Genomic DNA, 14,929 nt, shown 5'->3' on the forward strand with positions numbered 1-14,929 from the left:
CATTACTCATAATCAAAAGAAATATATAAGATTAATTCCTAAATCATTTGTCATTGTTAGTCTAGACAGCCTAAAATATGACCCCTGGTTGTCAGAAGTAATGGGTTAAGGGATTTTTAGGGGAAGTTCAGTCTGTAGAGCAAGAGGACATAAATGGAAACTAGTTAAGAGTAAGTTTTGCACTGATATAAGGAAGTATTATTTTACACAAAGAGTTATCAATACATGGAATAGGTTGCCAGGTCATGTAGTTGAGGCAGAGACCCTTTCTGTGTTCAAGTCCAGACTTGATGCAGTTTTGGATACTCTTTAATTGTAATGGCAAGCTTAGTTGGGCCGAATGGCCTGTTCTCATCATAATATGTTCTTCTTCTTATGAATAGTAACTCCCTCTGTCTCAGATGATGTGATTCCACTTTAAGGATCAGCTTCTCAGATTTTTTTGTCTCTATGGTGTATGTGTACTACAGAGGTGATTACAGTGCAGCTACCAGGGAATCACACAAATTGGCACACAAAGAAATAACAGACATAGGCCTAATTCAGGACCACATTGACCGCGTGCTCCATGGACAAATTTGTCAGTCTCTTCTCGGTTTCACATATGTACCGGATAGCTGAAATTAAGGTGTGAATGGCCTGACATGTTTCATATATACTGCATAGCTGAAATTAAGATGTCAATAGATTTCTTGTGAATTAAGAAGCCGTAATATTATTTGTGGTATAACATGGTGTCGCTGGCTATTGATAATATAAAGCTGCAGAGTTCATTATTTCTGAAATGTTTGCACATTGCACCTAGCGTTGTAGCCTGCTGCGATATTTATGTTAACTTGCTTGTTAGTTTGTATGCACTCACATATGTGGGAAATGCAGTACATTCTGTTCAGTACATTCATACGTTCTATTTGTATAGGTCCAGCACTTTCGTTATTTCAAACCCCAGAGTAAACAAGCAACACGACTGATGAAAAATCAAATGGGCACAAATTAATCTTTTTTGTTTCATTGCAAGCCTCAGAATTAGTTTATTTAATGTGATAATGCTATTTTAAAGTGTATGCTTTTTCATATGATGATTTCAGCATTACTTTACCAGACCTGTGCTGTGCGTACCCTGAACTACTGCTCCAAAGTGATCATTGTGTTAAAATGCTTTTCTTGCCCACTGACTTGCTAAAAGGAAAACAAGGAACCTGAAATATTTAGAATGCCCGTGAAATGCTTTCCATAGTCCCTGGGAATTATTGTCATCAGTAGAAAGGGAATTTATCATTGCGTCTGCTGCATAAAAGCCAGTTGTTCTGTTACCAGTTTACCTTCTTGTTCTTAGTTGCGTAATGTTGATGCAGTTTCTGGATTTCGTTCAAATTGCACACGCTCGTTGGTTGTAGGTGTGCATAGGTGTGTCTTCTTTCTCTTACAGCTGAGGCCACACCTTACATGGCTACTGAAATTGTTTTACACTCAGCTCACTTGTTCATATGGCATTTAATCAGGCATAGACTATAGAAGTGTGAAAACTGTTGGTCATTACTTTAGATATACGGTCACACCAAGTCATGCTCAGTGTAGTCACAGTACGCAGCTTGAGCATGGCTTTTTGTTGCTCAGCCTTACCTGACACATATATGTCTCAAATATGCCACCAAGTGTTATTTTTGCAAGTAAACTAACACAGCACAGCTAGCCATTATCTTTCAAGTGAACAGAAAGATGCTCTTTACATTTAAATAAATTGTTCTCTAGTGTCATTTCAAATGATCAATCCTCTAGAAAATCTACAAGTAGGGACACCAGGTAATGACTTTTTCTGTTGATTTTAATGGTAATTCTGTGTTAATGTTGGGTGATATCCTTTACTAATGCAAGAGGTGGGGCTTTTTGGTCAGTATTGCTGACTTTAACAGCAAATGACAAAAGTCTCATATAAACTTCCATGCTTTGTTAAGCAATATGAGCAGCATTTCAGTCAGGTTAAACTTTAGTCATTTATGCTCATACCTCATTGTTTTATGTGTAACACAACAGTAATAGTTTTATCTTTGTTTGGGAGATTTGTCCTCTACTTGAATCATGGAAGGATTACTTTTGACTAGAACAGGGTTAGTTTTGGGTAAAGGATGGCTTGATTTGCCACAGAGTGTTACTGTAGACATAACATTTTATTTGTGAATACTGTAGAAGTTATCTAAAATTGTTGAATATTCACTTCAGTCACATTTGCAGAAAATGTCATTTGAATGTCACTCTCCAGGTGGATCGAGGATTGACGTGGGGAGTGTCACCTTTTTTTAGCTGCCCTTTTCATGAAACTGCTTCTTCTTCACCACATAATTCGGTAAAATCGTTATGAAGGATGTGCCTCTATTTTCGGTGTCCATGCAGAAGACAAATGGTAGAAGCACTCAAGTACATTAGTAAAGATAGAGTTGAAAGCCCTTTTCTCATTTATGCAATCAAATGCAGAGGTAACTAGAAGAAACCACTAAAAGTAAGCTGGACTCACGTTATTAAGTTTGGCGTGGAGCAAAAGTCAGATTTTTAAAGTCATCCTGAACAAAGAGTCCTGTAGATTAGTGGGCCAGATGGCTGTTATGTTCTCTGATGCCTGGAGGCTGAGGGGTCCAAATAGATGTCCTAGCTAACCAGCACAACAGTCTGAGAAGACGAGGAGTCTACGCTTATTGTGCAAGGTCGCCTGTAGTCTGGGATTGAAAGGAGAACTCTTTAAATAGTAGCTCACAGTAGTCCTGTTTAAATAGGAGAAAATAAAGGGGGGGGGGGGGGGCTACGCAATCAGAACAATTGGTATTGCTATATTTTAGCCAGAAGTTGAAACTGAAACATTCATTTTTAATGACTTCTATTAAAAAAAATCAAATTACCTGAATTAGTCCCTTTCATTCTATGTGTATTAATTTAATTTTAATTTTTAATTTTTAATTTAATATTAATTTAATTTTCTCGGATAGAGAATATCTGTTTGTTTTATGCCTTGGATAAATTAGAGAACTGTGCACCAGTGGTATTTTCATGAGCTATTTTTAGATAGTAGAATTAATGATAGTAGTATTTAGGTAAGTAGTATTAAAACTGTTGTGGATCATCGTGAATATTTGTTTTGTCGTCACCAGTCTTCAGTCTAGCCTGACTGTGGCTCAGTTTCAGTACAGTACAGTCTTTGTTATGCCACATCCATGGATTACAGCATACTGTACCGTTGCATCTCTTCCATCAAAGCCAGTGGTGACAGGTGGAATTTTGCAGAGGTCCTGCATTATTCATATTGTCTTTTGGGAAGTGGAGTTCTGAGAGCAGCAGAAAGTCTGAATTACAGAGTAAAACATACACTGCGGTGGGTGTTATGTTATCGTGCTGGTGCCACTGCATACGCTAAGAAGTTGGGTGGTGTGGGACAAAATGAAAAGGAGGAAGTCTCCGCTGTGGGCAGCGTGTGGCCCTTCTGCTTTCTCCTGAGTACGGCAGAAAGCGCATTGTTATAGCTGGCTTTATTCCTCCTTTTTCTTTTCCCGAGAGAAACCGCTGTAGTGTCTCTCTTGCAGCTGCTCCACATAGGTTCATTAGAAGGGTTAGTTTAAGGAGCCTCATCTGCTGCCATGGACTAGGTAATTGGCACACACACCAGTGGATGCTTCCTGTCCAGCATGGCTGTCTGGGATAATAGCAGAGAAGGGTGAGAGGGACGATTAGGATGAAACAGGTGAGAGTTGCCGAAAGGTAATGATGTGACTGTGGGGGGAAGGGGGGAGAAATTGGGGGGAGCTCCCCAGAAGCACCCCCCCCCCCCCCCCAACCAGCCCCCATGACCCTGAAACGGAAGGCGAGGCCCTGATTGAGGTCATACAGGCTACTGGAGGCATCAGTGAGATTGTAGTGGTCTTGCTTTTAAACGCTGTCTGCCACACAGCAGTGAATGGCAGCTGGATGGCCTGACCCAGAGGGGACGCAATGTGTCAGCTAAAATGTGACTCTGGGGTTTTCTGCAGTGCATAGACATAGCAAGGAAAACTTGCACAGATGCTCCTCTGCATAGAAGTGTAAAATGGGGCTGATCAATGTTTTGGTTGTTCTTATTTATTTAAGAATAGGTATTTTCAGCACTGATTTTAATGTGCCAGCTTTACAAATCAGTATAACTATATTTGAGAATTGTCTGGGTTCTCTCAGGATTCCAATAACAATCTGATTGTTTCCACAGCTTTTTTTGCAGTGGCACATTACCATCCTTATAAAGACTGAAAGGAATGTGTTCTAAGTTGTTTTCCTTTTTTCAGCTGCTCTTATAAATCCTCCATATAATTTAGAAAACATTGAAAAAAACATGTCATTTTGAGATAAGGATGGGTTTATTAGGTATGCATTTTCATGCATCTTGAGTCATATCTAATAACAAACATTATCATTTCATAATGGAAATAAGTTTTCTCAAAATGTTCTAATGCGTGGGTGAAATGACTGTAAACATCATTTTTCTTGTCGGTGATGTCTGCGTACTTGCAATATTAATGGAGGCTTGTTCTGCAGAAGTCCACCACACCGCCTAAAGCAGGTTTTTGACTATTGCTCCTGCTGCTTGTTATTGTCTCTTTTTAGGGCTGCCATAGTAACGGCAGATTACTGGACAGTGTGGTGTAAGTGGGTACACTCCAAATTTGCCTCAACAGTTTGCCCACCATTGTACAAAGATATTGCTCCTATGCATGAAACGGTCTGTAAAGTACCGGTTTACAAACCGTTTTTTAAAGCGTACTCTTTGTTTCTGTGTAAACTATCACATGCATTCACAGTAATCAAGGAAATGTTGTCTTTGTGATCTTGACTTCCTTTTCATAATCTGGTTTGAGTATTTAGTCACAGTTTGATGAGCTGTATTGTTTGTGGGTAGAATTGTGTGACCACAAATCAGATCATCAAGCTGCACGGTATATTCATTTTTTAGACTAGTTAAAATTCGATTTTGGTTTCGGTGAGCTTTTTATTAGAACCAAATGCAATGGTTTGAAAACAGAAAGTTTCCACCATTTTTAATTAATGATGCACTGTAAATGGGCTCGTCATAGCCAACCCATTTGACAGAGTATAATGATTGTTGAAATTAGAGGTTGCTAGGTTGTTCAAGAAAAATCCATTCATTTCGAGAGTTTTGATCTTTCCTCAGCATGCATCGCAAACATTTTAATGGTTGACTCACGGTTTTGTCTAATTCAGTCAATTCCATATTTCAGGACCCATTCATTTTACATCAGGTGTACTAGCTTGTGTATTAAACTTGGACTATAGCCTGAGGATCACGCTTAAGTTAACCGTTATACATCTGAGAAGGTGTGATAGGAAAGTTTACAGTGATATTTAGAATTGCTTTGGTGAGTCATTTGACATGGATGAGAGATGGGAAACCCTAAAAGTAACAGATGCCTATCAATATTTCAGCAGTAAAACTTTTTTTAAAAGATAAGGAAAAAGCTATTTTTTCAAGCCTGATGTGGAGCCAAGTTAATGCGCCAAAATCCCACATGACAGGATGGAGTGCACCTGACCACTGGTGGTGCTGCTGCGACTCTTGCCTGCTCATGTCTCGCTATCAGGGCTTGTCCTTTAGCCATGCAGTTTGCGCCCCCTAAGAAGGTAACGCAGGCTTGTTGCTGATTATAACTCCCATTACAACCCTGCGAGCGCGCGGAAGGGATCTCCCCTTTGTTGTTTTCTCTCAGCGTCGTGGCAACTTCTTAATCAGCTGTTGTCCACCGTCTGTTGAAGCGAAGACCTTGAAGCTGACGTAGACATTTTTTTTATTTCAGGATTACGGTGGCTTGAAAGCCAGTGACATTTTACATTTACGAGCTACAGTAGCTGGCCTCAGCATACACATCTCACATCCAAAATTTCTCTTCTGCTGCGCTATTCCGCTTTTCTTCAGCAGAGAGCAGGGCGTTTGTCTTTTAATGTAGCCTGATGATACATTATTTCCCACATGCACATTGTTCACAGCAGCTGGGTGTAGATAAAACTCATGTCCAGAGACAAGCGACTGTCTGACTCTATCGATGCTATTAGCTGGAGGAGAGAGAGAGAGAGAGACACTGAGGGAGGAAAAAGTAGGGTAATTGCTTAAAGCAGAGGGAGACTAAAGTAACAGTGCCTGTGGCCTGTAGCAGTTGTAGCAAATCTGAAATCTGCAAGAATTTTGAATTAACAGTGTTTTCTGTGATGGTCAAACAAGAACCGCAGGGGCTCCATGCTGACAGTGTGTACCTGATCATATATATTGGCTTTGAAATTCAATTTGTGCTGTAAAGAATTTCAGCTTGAATCAAGCTTGAACAGAATAATTCATCAAGAAATTGAATTTTTTGGCATTTTACAAGCCCTTTGAGGAAACCATGTAACGCACTTTCACTAATGCACTAATGATGTTGCTGTTGATTTAGTACTGTCTGTACAATATGTTTACACTGAGGGCGTGTAGGACTAGGGTGTTTTGAAATGTGATAGTTTCTTGTGTAGGCTGTTCAAGTGTTGTTTCATTTAGCAGCTGTTGATAGCATTGCCATTTGTGTTTGGGCTTGCAATATGTAAAAACAGGACGAATCAATATCACAGACACACTCCATATTGCGGTCACAAAATTTTGCTCAGTGACATTAACAAGCTGGCACAAACAATCACATCACGTAAAGACACAAACTGTCATATTAACATTCAGAAAGTGTCTGAGCATCACAGTGCAATTGTTTTGCAAGCAACAGTAGGTGAATGCAGCTTATAATGGAGTCCATGATTGTTCCATTTACAGAGAAAAAGTGAGAATATTATCTTATTCTGTCTGCTTTTGAATTGGGAACAGAGGTGTGCAAGTTTTTTTGTCTTAGAAGTGTCTCCTGCTGCCTTGCAAATGATGGTTTGCACCATTGCGCTCTCCAAATCGCTGAATACTGCAGCACGCTGCATATTCTTTTTGGGCCTTCACGGAAAAGGAATGTCAAAACAAGAAGGGGAAAAACAACTGTCACCTTGCAGTTTGTACTGTTTGATGTCATGCCAAAAATTTGATTTGAGGGTTTGTCCTCTGCTTCGGGATGCTGTAGACCTTTCGCTCTCTGTGTCCTCTCCCTTGCTCTGCCTCTCTCTCTCTCTCTCTCTGCCTCTCTCTCTCTATCTCTCTCTCTCTCTCTCTCTGCCTCTCTCTCTCTCTCTCTCTCTCTCTCTCTGGCTCTCTCTCTCTCTCTCTCTCTCTCTCTCTCTCTGCCTCTCTGTCTCTCTCTCTCTCTCTCTATCTCTGTCTGTGTTTTGCCAATTATGTCTCATGTGTTGCTTCCCCTCAGCCACATTTGATCTCTATGGTGTGGCAAAGCCGTCGCAGGGAAAAAATACCTCCAGAGACTAAATAACCAATCACAGAAGAGATAACTAAGCCTGACAAAGAGCTGATCTGTTTGCTTTCCAATTATTTGATCATGGCTGTGAATCCAGCACTTAGCCGTAGCTGTGGCGGTGTACAGGAGGACTACATTTGACTGTTTAAAGAAGAATAATAAGTTCCAACAAACCAGGATTGCTTCAGGCTCCTACTTGTCTGTTTCACAAGCGTCTATCTTGAGAAAAGTCTGACTAAGAAAGCGTGGATGGTAGGAATTTTAGAACGTACACATGGTTTACACTGGCATGAATTTTAAGAGCCATCTGCTTTGTGAAGACACAGTTTTTTGTTGTTTTTTTTTTCCCTCTCTGAACAGCATGGCACAGTCCATAGCCTGGCCACTACACTGTTGAGTCTTTAATTGCTTGATGGAGTAATGAGAAAGCCAGTAAACATTTGTCACGGTCAAAAGGAGACGCAGTATAGTTGTTCTTTGCTGTCGATGGGCGTATGTCTAAATTACCCTCTCTAATTTGATCTCATCCGTCAGATCCGCCAAGTGATGATCCTCGGTAACGTTGATACTTCAGCCTTTACGGGTGACATAAAACTCATTTCTCTCAACGTTATGATCTCTGTCATTCTGTCATCGGCTCTCCCACACATGGATAATGCTTAGTTGATTCAGGGGAGCCTTGGGAGGCTGCATTTCAAAAGAAACCAAACCCACTGCCTGGGTGTTGATTCTGACTGATGACCCACTACTGCAGATATTTCTGGCATTCATCAGTTACTGCCCTTTCTCCTGTGCAGAAAACCACTAACTCCAGCCTTCAGTGAGCGTATTTATTGTTCGACTGACTTGTGCCACAGATTCAGTCAGGAGAAGGAGTCAAAGCAGAAACAGGCTATGCTTAGAGGAGGAAAGATAGTGTGCATGATTGCCAGATGCTGCAGGCTTGAAATAGATGGTCTGACCATCTTTGGTTGAAACTGTACAGAAGATTGGGGTTCCTTTGGAATGAGGTAAGTATAAGTATTTTCAGGGATGTTTTTAGTCGTCTATACTCCATAACCTTGAAGTGTGAAACAAACAACATTGTTTGTTAATTAATTAACATTGTTAATTAAGAATAGTTGCCAATGGATTCAAGTCTTCAAGTCACTGTATTTTCACTTATGAGATATTTATGGGAGGGTCATATGAGCAAATATATTGTTTATTTTGGATGCTGTAATAAGACACATAACTAAAGCATTTTATTACACGGAAAATTAATAAAATCTATATTTAAGCCACAATGGCAAAGTTCTGCTGCGTGTTTGTTTTTCAGGAAGCGTTTGAATGAGATTTAAATTAGAGGGATTTTCGAGACAGTTATTGGCTGCGTCATAACCTGCATAACCTGGTCTCCGTCTCTGATGTGGCAGACATCCCTCATCTTTGTGGTTGAAAAGGCAGGGGGAAAGATCTGGTGCGTTGTTTTGCTCTGCTTTAGAGCCTGCAGTGCAGTGTGACCTACATTAGATGCGATTAGATTAAACTGAGAGCAGCTTCTACAGGCCTCTGCTCTACGCTGCTATTCTGTTCCAGCCTTTTTTTAATGATAGCTCACGTCACTATGAGTCTGTTGGATTAAAATATTCCTGTCAGCGGTATCGTGCGGGTAAATGTAACGTCTGGTACGTAGATCACTCTAGGTTATGAGTGTATGGAACATATTAACTTCCAATCAGTGGGTGTGTGGGTTGTATGATGTGAAACAATTTCCTTGGGTATATACTTGAGTTTCCAAATATTTCTTTGTCATGTCAGTGCCACCTTTTTCGCATATGCACTACTGTTTATGTTGTCATCTAGTATGAGAGCAATACTGTGGGGTTTGCTAATGTGCTCTGGAAATAGCATTCAGTGAAGAGTGATCGGGTCTTCTCTATCCACTGTCTGTATCCACTTTCATTTAGACATGGTAACCCACGGGAATAAAATAAAAAGAAAAGGCAACACATTTCTGAATATTGATTTAAAACGGAAACAGTAAAGCACCTTGGTTGCATGTTTACACACCCTTTCTGATGGGACGCGTAACTGCGCTCAGGTCTAGGCCAGTGCACGATGCACTCTCTCTTGCCAGGCCTTCTTGCTTTGCAACAGCAAGGACCTGAAGAAATAAATACCAGCAAGGTCTCAAAGGGGTCCTCACTTCCTCTCAAATCAGAAATAGAAATTCTTATATATTTATAAAATAAATTATTTGTGACAATTCGTAGCTTCTTATGATTTATTTTTTTTAATCTGAAGTTCCCCTGTCTAATAAATGCAAGCTACATTTGCTCGTCAGATGGAACCTGTGAGAAAGTCCAATTTACTTCAGAATTAGCCAGAATAATATGATTTCCATTGATCTATGGGATATTTCTCCGAGGGCTGAATTAGTGCAGAATTTATGTGGGAAATTATGGCTATGTTGTCCACATTATGTAATTTGTAAATGTTACCGCTGATTAACAGTACTAGAGAGGAAATAGAGATGTCATTTTCCTCAAAATTACAAAATCAGTATGCCAAGCAAAAACGATATCATTGCTAAGCAGAGTGAAATCGGCTGCTAGATCATGATTTTTGGTACAAATAAACCACCGAAAATCATTTTTTGTATTTGAAGGAAACTCAAAATGAACAAAATTTCTGAAAACTTGCAGCGAGCTTAATACCCCAACCGCCCTGCCTGTGGGTTTGTGTGTATTTTTGCCGTCTTCGCGCTTTGGCTGCTGCTTGCCCGTTGGTGTGTAATCTTGGAACCACACCATGGTGAGCTGGAGAAGGAGATTCCACTCTGAGCTCGTACACCTCAGTGTAAACACTGGACTAAAAATAGGGGGAGTGAGTGAGAGGCCATCAGCAGCAGTGACCAGCTTCCCGGCATAAAGTCCAGATGTCCTAGGCTGCCACACTACACTAATGAAATTTCTCTAAATATTAGGGGCAAAGTTGAACAGACTCCTCTGCCTTATGCAGGTGGCTCTTGTGTTACCATAGTTTCCCCACAGTTTCCCCATTGTAAAAAAAAAAAAACATGTTTGGACTACTTAATTGCATTTTATTTGGAAAATAAATTTAATAGAACAACTTAAATGATTTCTCTTCTTAAAAAGGTGTATCAACATCTGTATTGTATCTGCAGTTAGCCGATGGAGAACCACTTGAGATAGAAATGTTTGCATTGGCCTTCTTGGGAAATAGTTTCCCTGTAATGAAAGTGACAGTGTGCTCATTCTTTTTTTTGTGTTCAGAGTCAACACAGGAAGACTCCCTGTTTTTTTTCCATCTCTAAAGATGTTTAAATTCAATTTATTTCTGCAAGATAAAGCTTTATGATAGCATCTTTTCCCTCTTTGAATCTGTGTCAGTTTGCACTGTCTACGTGGGAAAGCACGCGTATGCGCGGACACCCAAATGTGTGTCTGACTCTGTCCAATTTCCAGAGTGAGGAGAAATGTCATCGTCTTGACAAACCCCTCATTGGTTTGGTCCCAGTCACGTCATGAACCGATGATGAGTGGTAACCTACAAACTCACAAGTTCCACCGGGGATAGCAGTGGGTAGTGCAGTCAGGCTCCCCTTGTCTAAGGCAACCTTCAATTTTTCAGCTGCATGCTAGTTGCTTGGATGACTTCAACAGAGTAGTGCCTATCCTCCAATTAGCACCCACTGTGCTGTCATGTGCTGTATGACTTGCAATGGGGAAAAATAGCTGTTGGCTGTGGTCAAGTGTACCAGAGGACTTTGCGTTTGTCTGACTTCAACCCTCCTGCAGAAGTTGTCCCAGTGAGACAGGCCGAGCACACTGCTGGCGAATACAGATTAGGATTGCATAAAGGCTTTTGCATGTGGAAATGTTTCTTTTTTTCTCCTCTTTGTCGCGGTGATACACTTAGAAGTGCCTTCTTTTTCCGCTCCTCAGTTCTAAATGCACCACTGAAAATAGATTAGGGCTGGATAAATCTTTGGGCTTAAACGCCTAAGGTTATAACGAGGTTATAATGAAACATTTGTCACTTAGTCAGCCCTGAAATTTCATATCGCTCAGATGGAGACAAAATCATCGTTGTGCATTTAGTTTTTCATTGCGGACATGTTAATTTTACAGTAGCAGTAGCATTGCAGAATATTTTCTTCTGTAACATTTACATGTTGCTTTTGCACGCTTGGCCAGAATTTAACCATTTATCGTTAGAGTAACACAAAACTTTCTAGCTTCAGTCAGTCTTCATCGTTCTGACACTTTATGGGAAGTACACAGTTGGTTGAATCAGAGGTATGGTCTCAACAAGGTGCTTGATTTGGTGCACTTGAGATTCATCTCTGTGGGTGCATAAGAGCTCATGTCATTTAGAGAAGGTCTCACCCCTGTATTTACCTTGAAGCACTGCATCTGTTTGTCCCAATCAAGGCTGAATTATTAATCAAGTGCATCTTAGCATTGCAGTTGCCTCATGCAGCTGTTTTGTTTGTAGGTAAAATGACAAATAACCCGTGATTGCACTCACGGTGACAGCCTTGCAGTCTGTCAGAAATAAAATGAAAGTGACTATATGAAGTGATATCCTCCAGCTGAATTTCTGTGAGTGCGCATCATCGTTGCATTAATCAAGATGATCTTAATTTTCACTGTATGGGCGCATAAATAAATGAGTGTCAGTAACCATGCATGTAACTGTAGTGTATCCTGTAATTGTGAATGAATACTAATACACTAATACTAATACACTAATACTAGCGAATACTAGTAACCATGAGGCAAACATTCTAATGTATTACTGTTACAAGGAATCTACACATGTTTTCCTGTTGTTTGCTGTAGTGCAATCTGCCATGACGACAGAACCAGGCTCGGACTCAAAGGAGCAGGACCAGCGGCAGGCCAGTGCAGCTCCGCCCGCTGAGGCCCCGCCCCCTCAGCCAGCCCCGCCCCTGCACACCCCCCTGCAGACTGACGGGGAGCAGTTCCCAGCCGCCGCCGCTCACAGCACGCCCGCTAAAAAGGACCAGGTGAGAGACGCGGCGTGTCACGTCCGCCCATCGGATATCTCCAGGCTTGGCTGCGGTCCACCCGGGTGGGTCTTCAGCCGGGTTTTATTGAGATGTTCGCGATGCTATCTTGGCAGAGGCAGGCTGCGCCGAGGCTGAAAAAAAAAACAGAAGCAGTGTGTTGCAGATGTCGGGCTTCCCAGAATGTGGGTTACCTTGCCTTTGATGTTTTGTTGTCACACACTTTAATCTGGTTTGTGACAAAAAGCAGGAACTATGCCAAGGCATTCTCTCCCACACTGACTGCCTCACAGTCCGGTCCCTTTTGTTTTCCAAATGGCCGCTCTTAAACCTGTGCTGTCTCAGTTGAATTACAAGAAGGAATTTCTCTTAAAATACCAAGCAATTAAAGGGCTGGCAGCACCTGATGAATCAACTCAAACATATAAAATGGGTAATACTAAAGAATAAACACTGGTAACAAACATCAGACACAGATGTTTGAATGTGTAGAAGATATATATATATATATATACGTATATATATATGTACCCAGTATTCCAGATTGTAATTTCTAGAATTATCCAATGCACAGACCAGATTGTTAATTGCCTGTGATGTTAATGTATTCAATGTATGCTTGGCAAACGTAATGTGAATTTACTGAAATGCAGAAAAGCATTTCATCATGTAACATGGATTTCTCCAGAGGTGTCTACATAATTGATTCACTTCAGCAAATGTATCAGTCTCTTTCATTATATTCACATGCCACAGACAGATTGATTGCGTAAGCGTATTCCCTTTTCCTAAGAAAGTATCTAAATATCATTTTCAGTGTTATGTGTCTGTGACCATTGAGGTAATGGATTCCCCATTTTTTTTTTGCTTCCTGAGTAATTAACTTTTCTGTTATTAATTTTGTTTTGTTTGTTTAATTGGTCCCATGTTGTATAACATGTTCCATTTTGTAGTTTGTGCATAGTCCAATGAAGGAATGGGCTGGGCTGAATTTGGGATTTTATGTTGTTGCTACATTTTTCAATGCAATCCAGTCATACAGTACTTAATGATCCATTGGTAATCTATCCCTGTTCAGTCATTATTTTCTTTTATATCTTAAGTAAACGGTGATTAAGTGAAAGAGTTAAATTCTAACATATGATCAGGGTAACACAGGGCGGCAGTGTAGCATAGTAGTTAAGGAGCAGGACTCTTAACCGAAAGGTTGCCGGTTCGATCCCCGTTGGGACACTGCTGTTGTAACCTTGGGCAAGGTACTTAACCTGTACTTGTCTCGGTAAATATCCAGCTGTATAAATGGATAACATTGTAAAGAACTGTAACCTATGTAAGTCTACCAAATGAATAAATGTAAATGTAACTCCACCGAAATCCAAAGCATTTCCATTTCGACATTTAGCAGAGGCTTTTATTCAGAGCAGCTTACGAAGTAGGACTTCATAGTGCATCTAAGGAATTGTTTGAACACTGGAACACGCTGAGCACAGACATGTATTTTGTTCCTCACACCACAGTTGAGCGTACATGTTGCTAAGCAAGGAGCCAGCCGCACAGCAGGAGAGCTCCACTTCCTGTCCTGAGGGTGCCCTGCTTTAATATCGCCGCATCATCTTCCTCCTCTTTAATGCCTGAGTGATGAAGTGACACGTATGATCTTCTAACACCCCTGCAACAAGCCTGTTTTGTAACAGTCTTCATAGGAGCCTCTAATGCTTGCGCAGACAGCTGTGCTTCGCCATTAAATCCATTTACTTTTTGCTTCAATGCTGAACTTTCTTAATATTTTAGTTGAGTCTCCGCTTACTTTCTTTCTGTCCTCCCCAGACCCTCAGAACGCACTTCAGAGCTAGACTGCTCAGATAAAAGTGATTTAAAATGCGATTCCAAGCAGCAATGGCTACTGCATACATTCCGTTTCTAATCCATTACCTCTTGCCACTGTGTTTATAAGGGAATCACACGTTCTACACATTTCTTGGTGAAATTTGTCATGTCACACTAAAATTGTACCCCATGCCTTATGAGTTGCAAGTGGGTATCAAGCAGTCTGTCATTTTTTCCCAGTTTTATTCAATGTAAAGAAATAGATGGCTAGATTGATAGAAACAGCTGAGGACCTGAATACTTTGTAACTTTTTAGGCCAGCAACAGTGACTTGTGGGTGGCACCATATATTTCTGATATTGTTAGCATGGCCTTAGGTAATGACCCACATCATGAGTCCCCAATTTCAAAATCCTTGTGGGACTCGCTTGATTCTGCAGCAGCTTATAAATTGTATTAGATTCACTCAGTATTTTCATTGCATTTTTAGAATGGCCTTGCATGTATCAAAGATAAAGAACAGTTTTGCAAGGAGTGTGATTTACAAATGTAATTTTCACAGTAAAGGAGGGCAAAGTTTTGTATTGTATGTATTGTGTGTGTGTGTGTGTGTGTATATATATATAGATTATGAACATAATGACAGCTTTTCTGAAATTAAAAT

At 40.5% G+C, this 14,929-nt stretch overlaps 1 protein-coding gene across 1 annotated transcript in view; it reads left to right on the plus strand.

The window, feature by feature from the left end:
* Positions 1–14,929, plus strand: part of LOC118773562 (band 4.1-like protein 3) — an 81,570-nt gene that overhangs the window by 23,405 nt on the left and 43,236 nt on the right. Inside the window, exon 2 of the mRNA XM_036522555.1 lies at positions 12,251–12,438. Within this exon, the coding sequence (XP_036378448.1) occupies positions 12,251–12,438 (188 nt within the window). The remainder of the gene's footprint in view (positions 1–12,250; positions 12,439–14,929) is intronic.

Source organism: Megalops cyprinoides, chromosome 2 (assembly GCF_013368585.1).
Source record: "Megalops cyprinoides isolate fMegCyp1 chromosome 2, fMegCyp1.pri, whole genome shotgun sequence".
NCBI lineage: Eukaryota > Metazoa > Chordata > Actinopteri > Elopiformes > Megalopidae > Megalops > Megalops cyprinoides.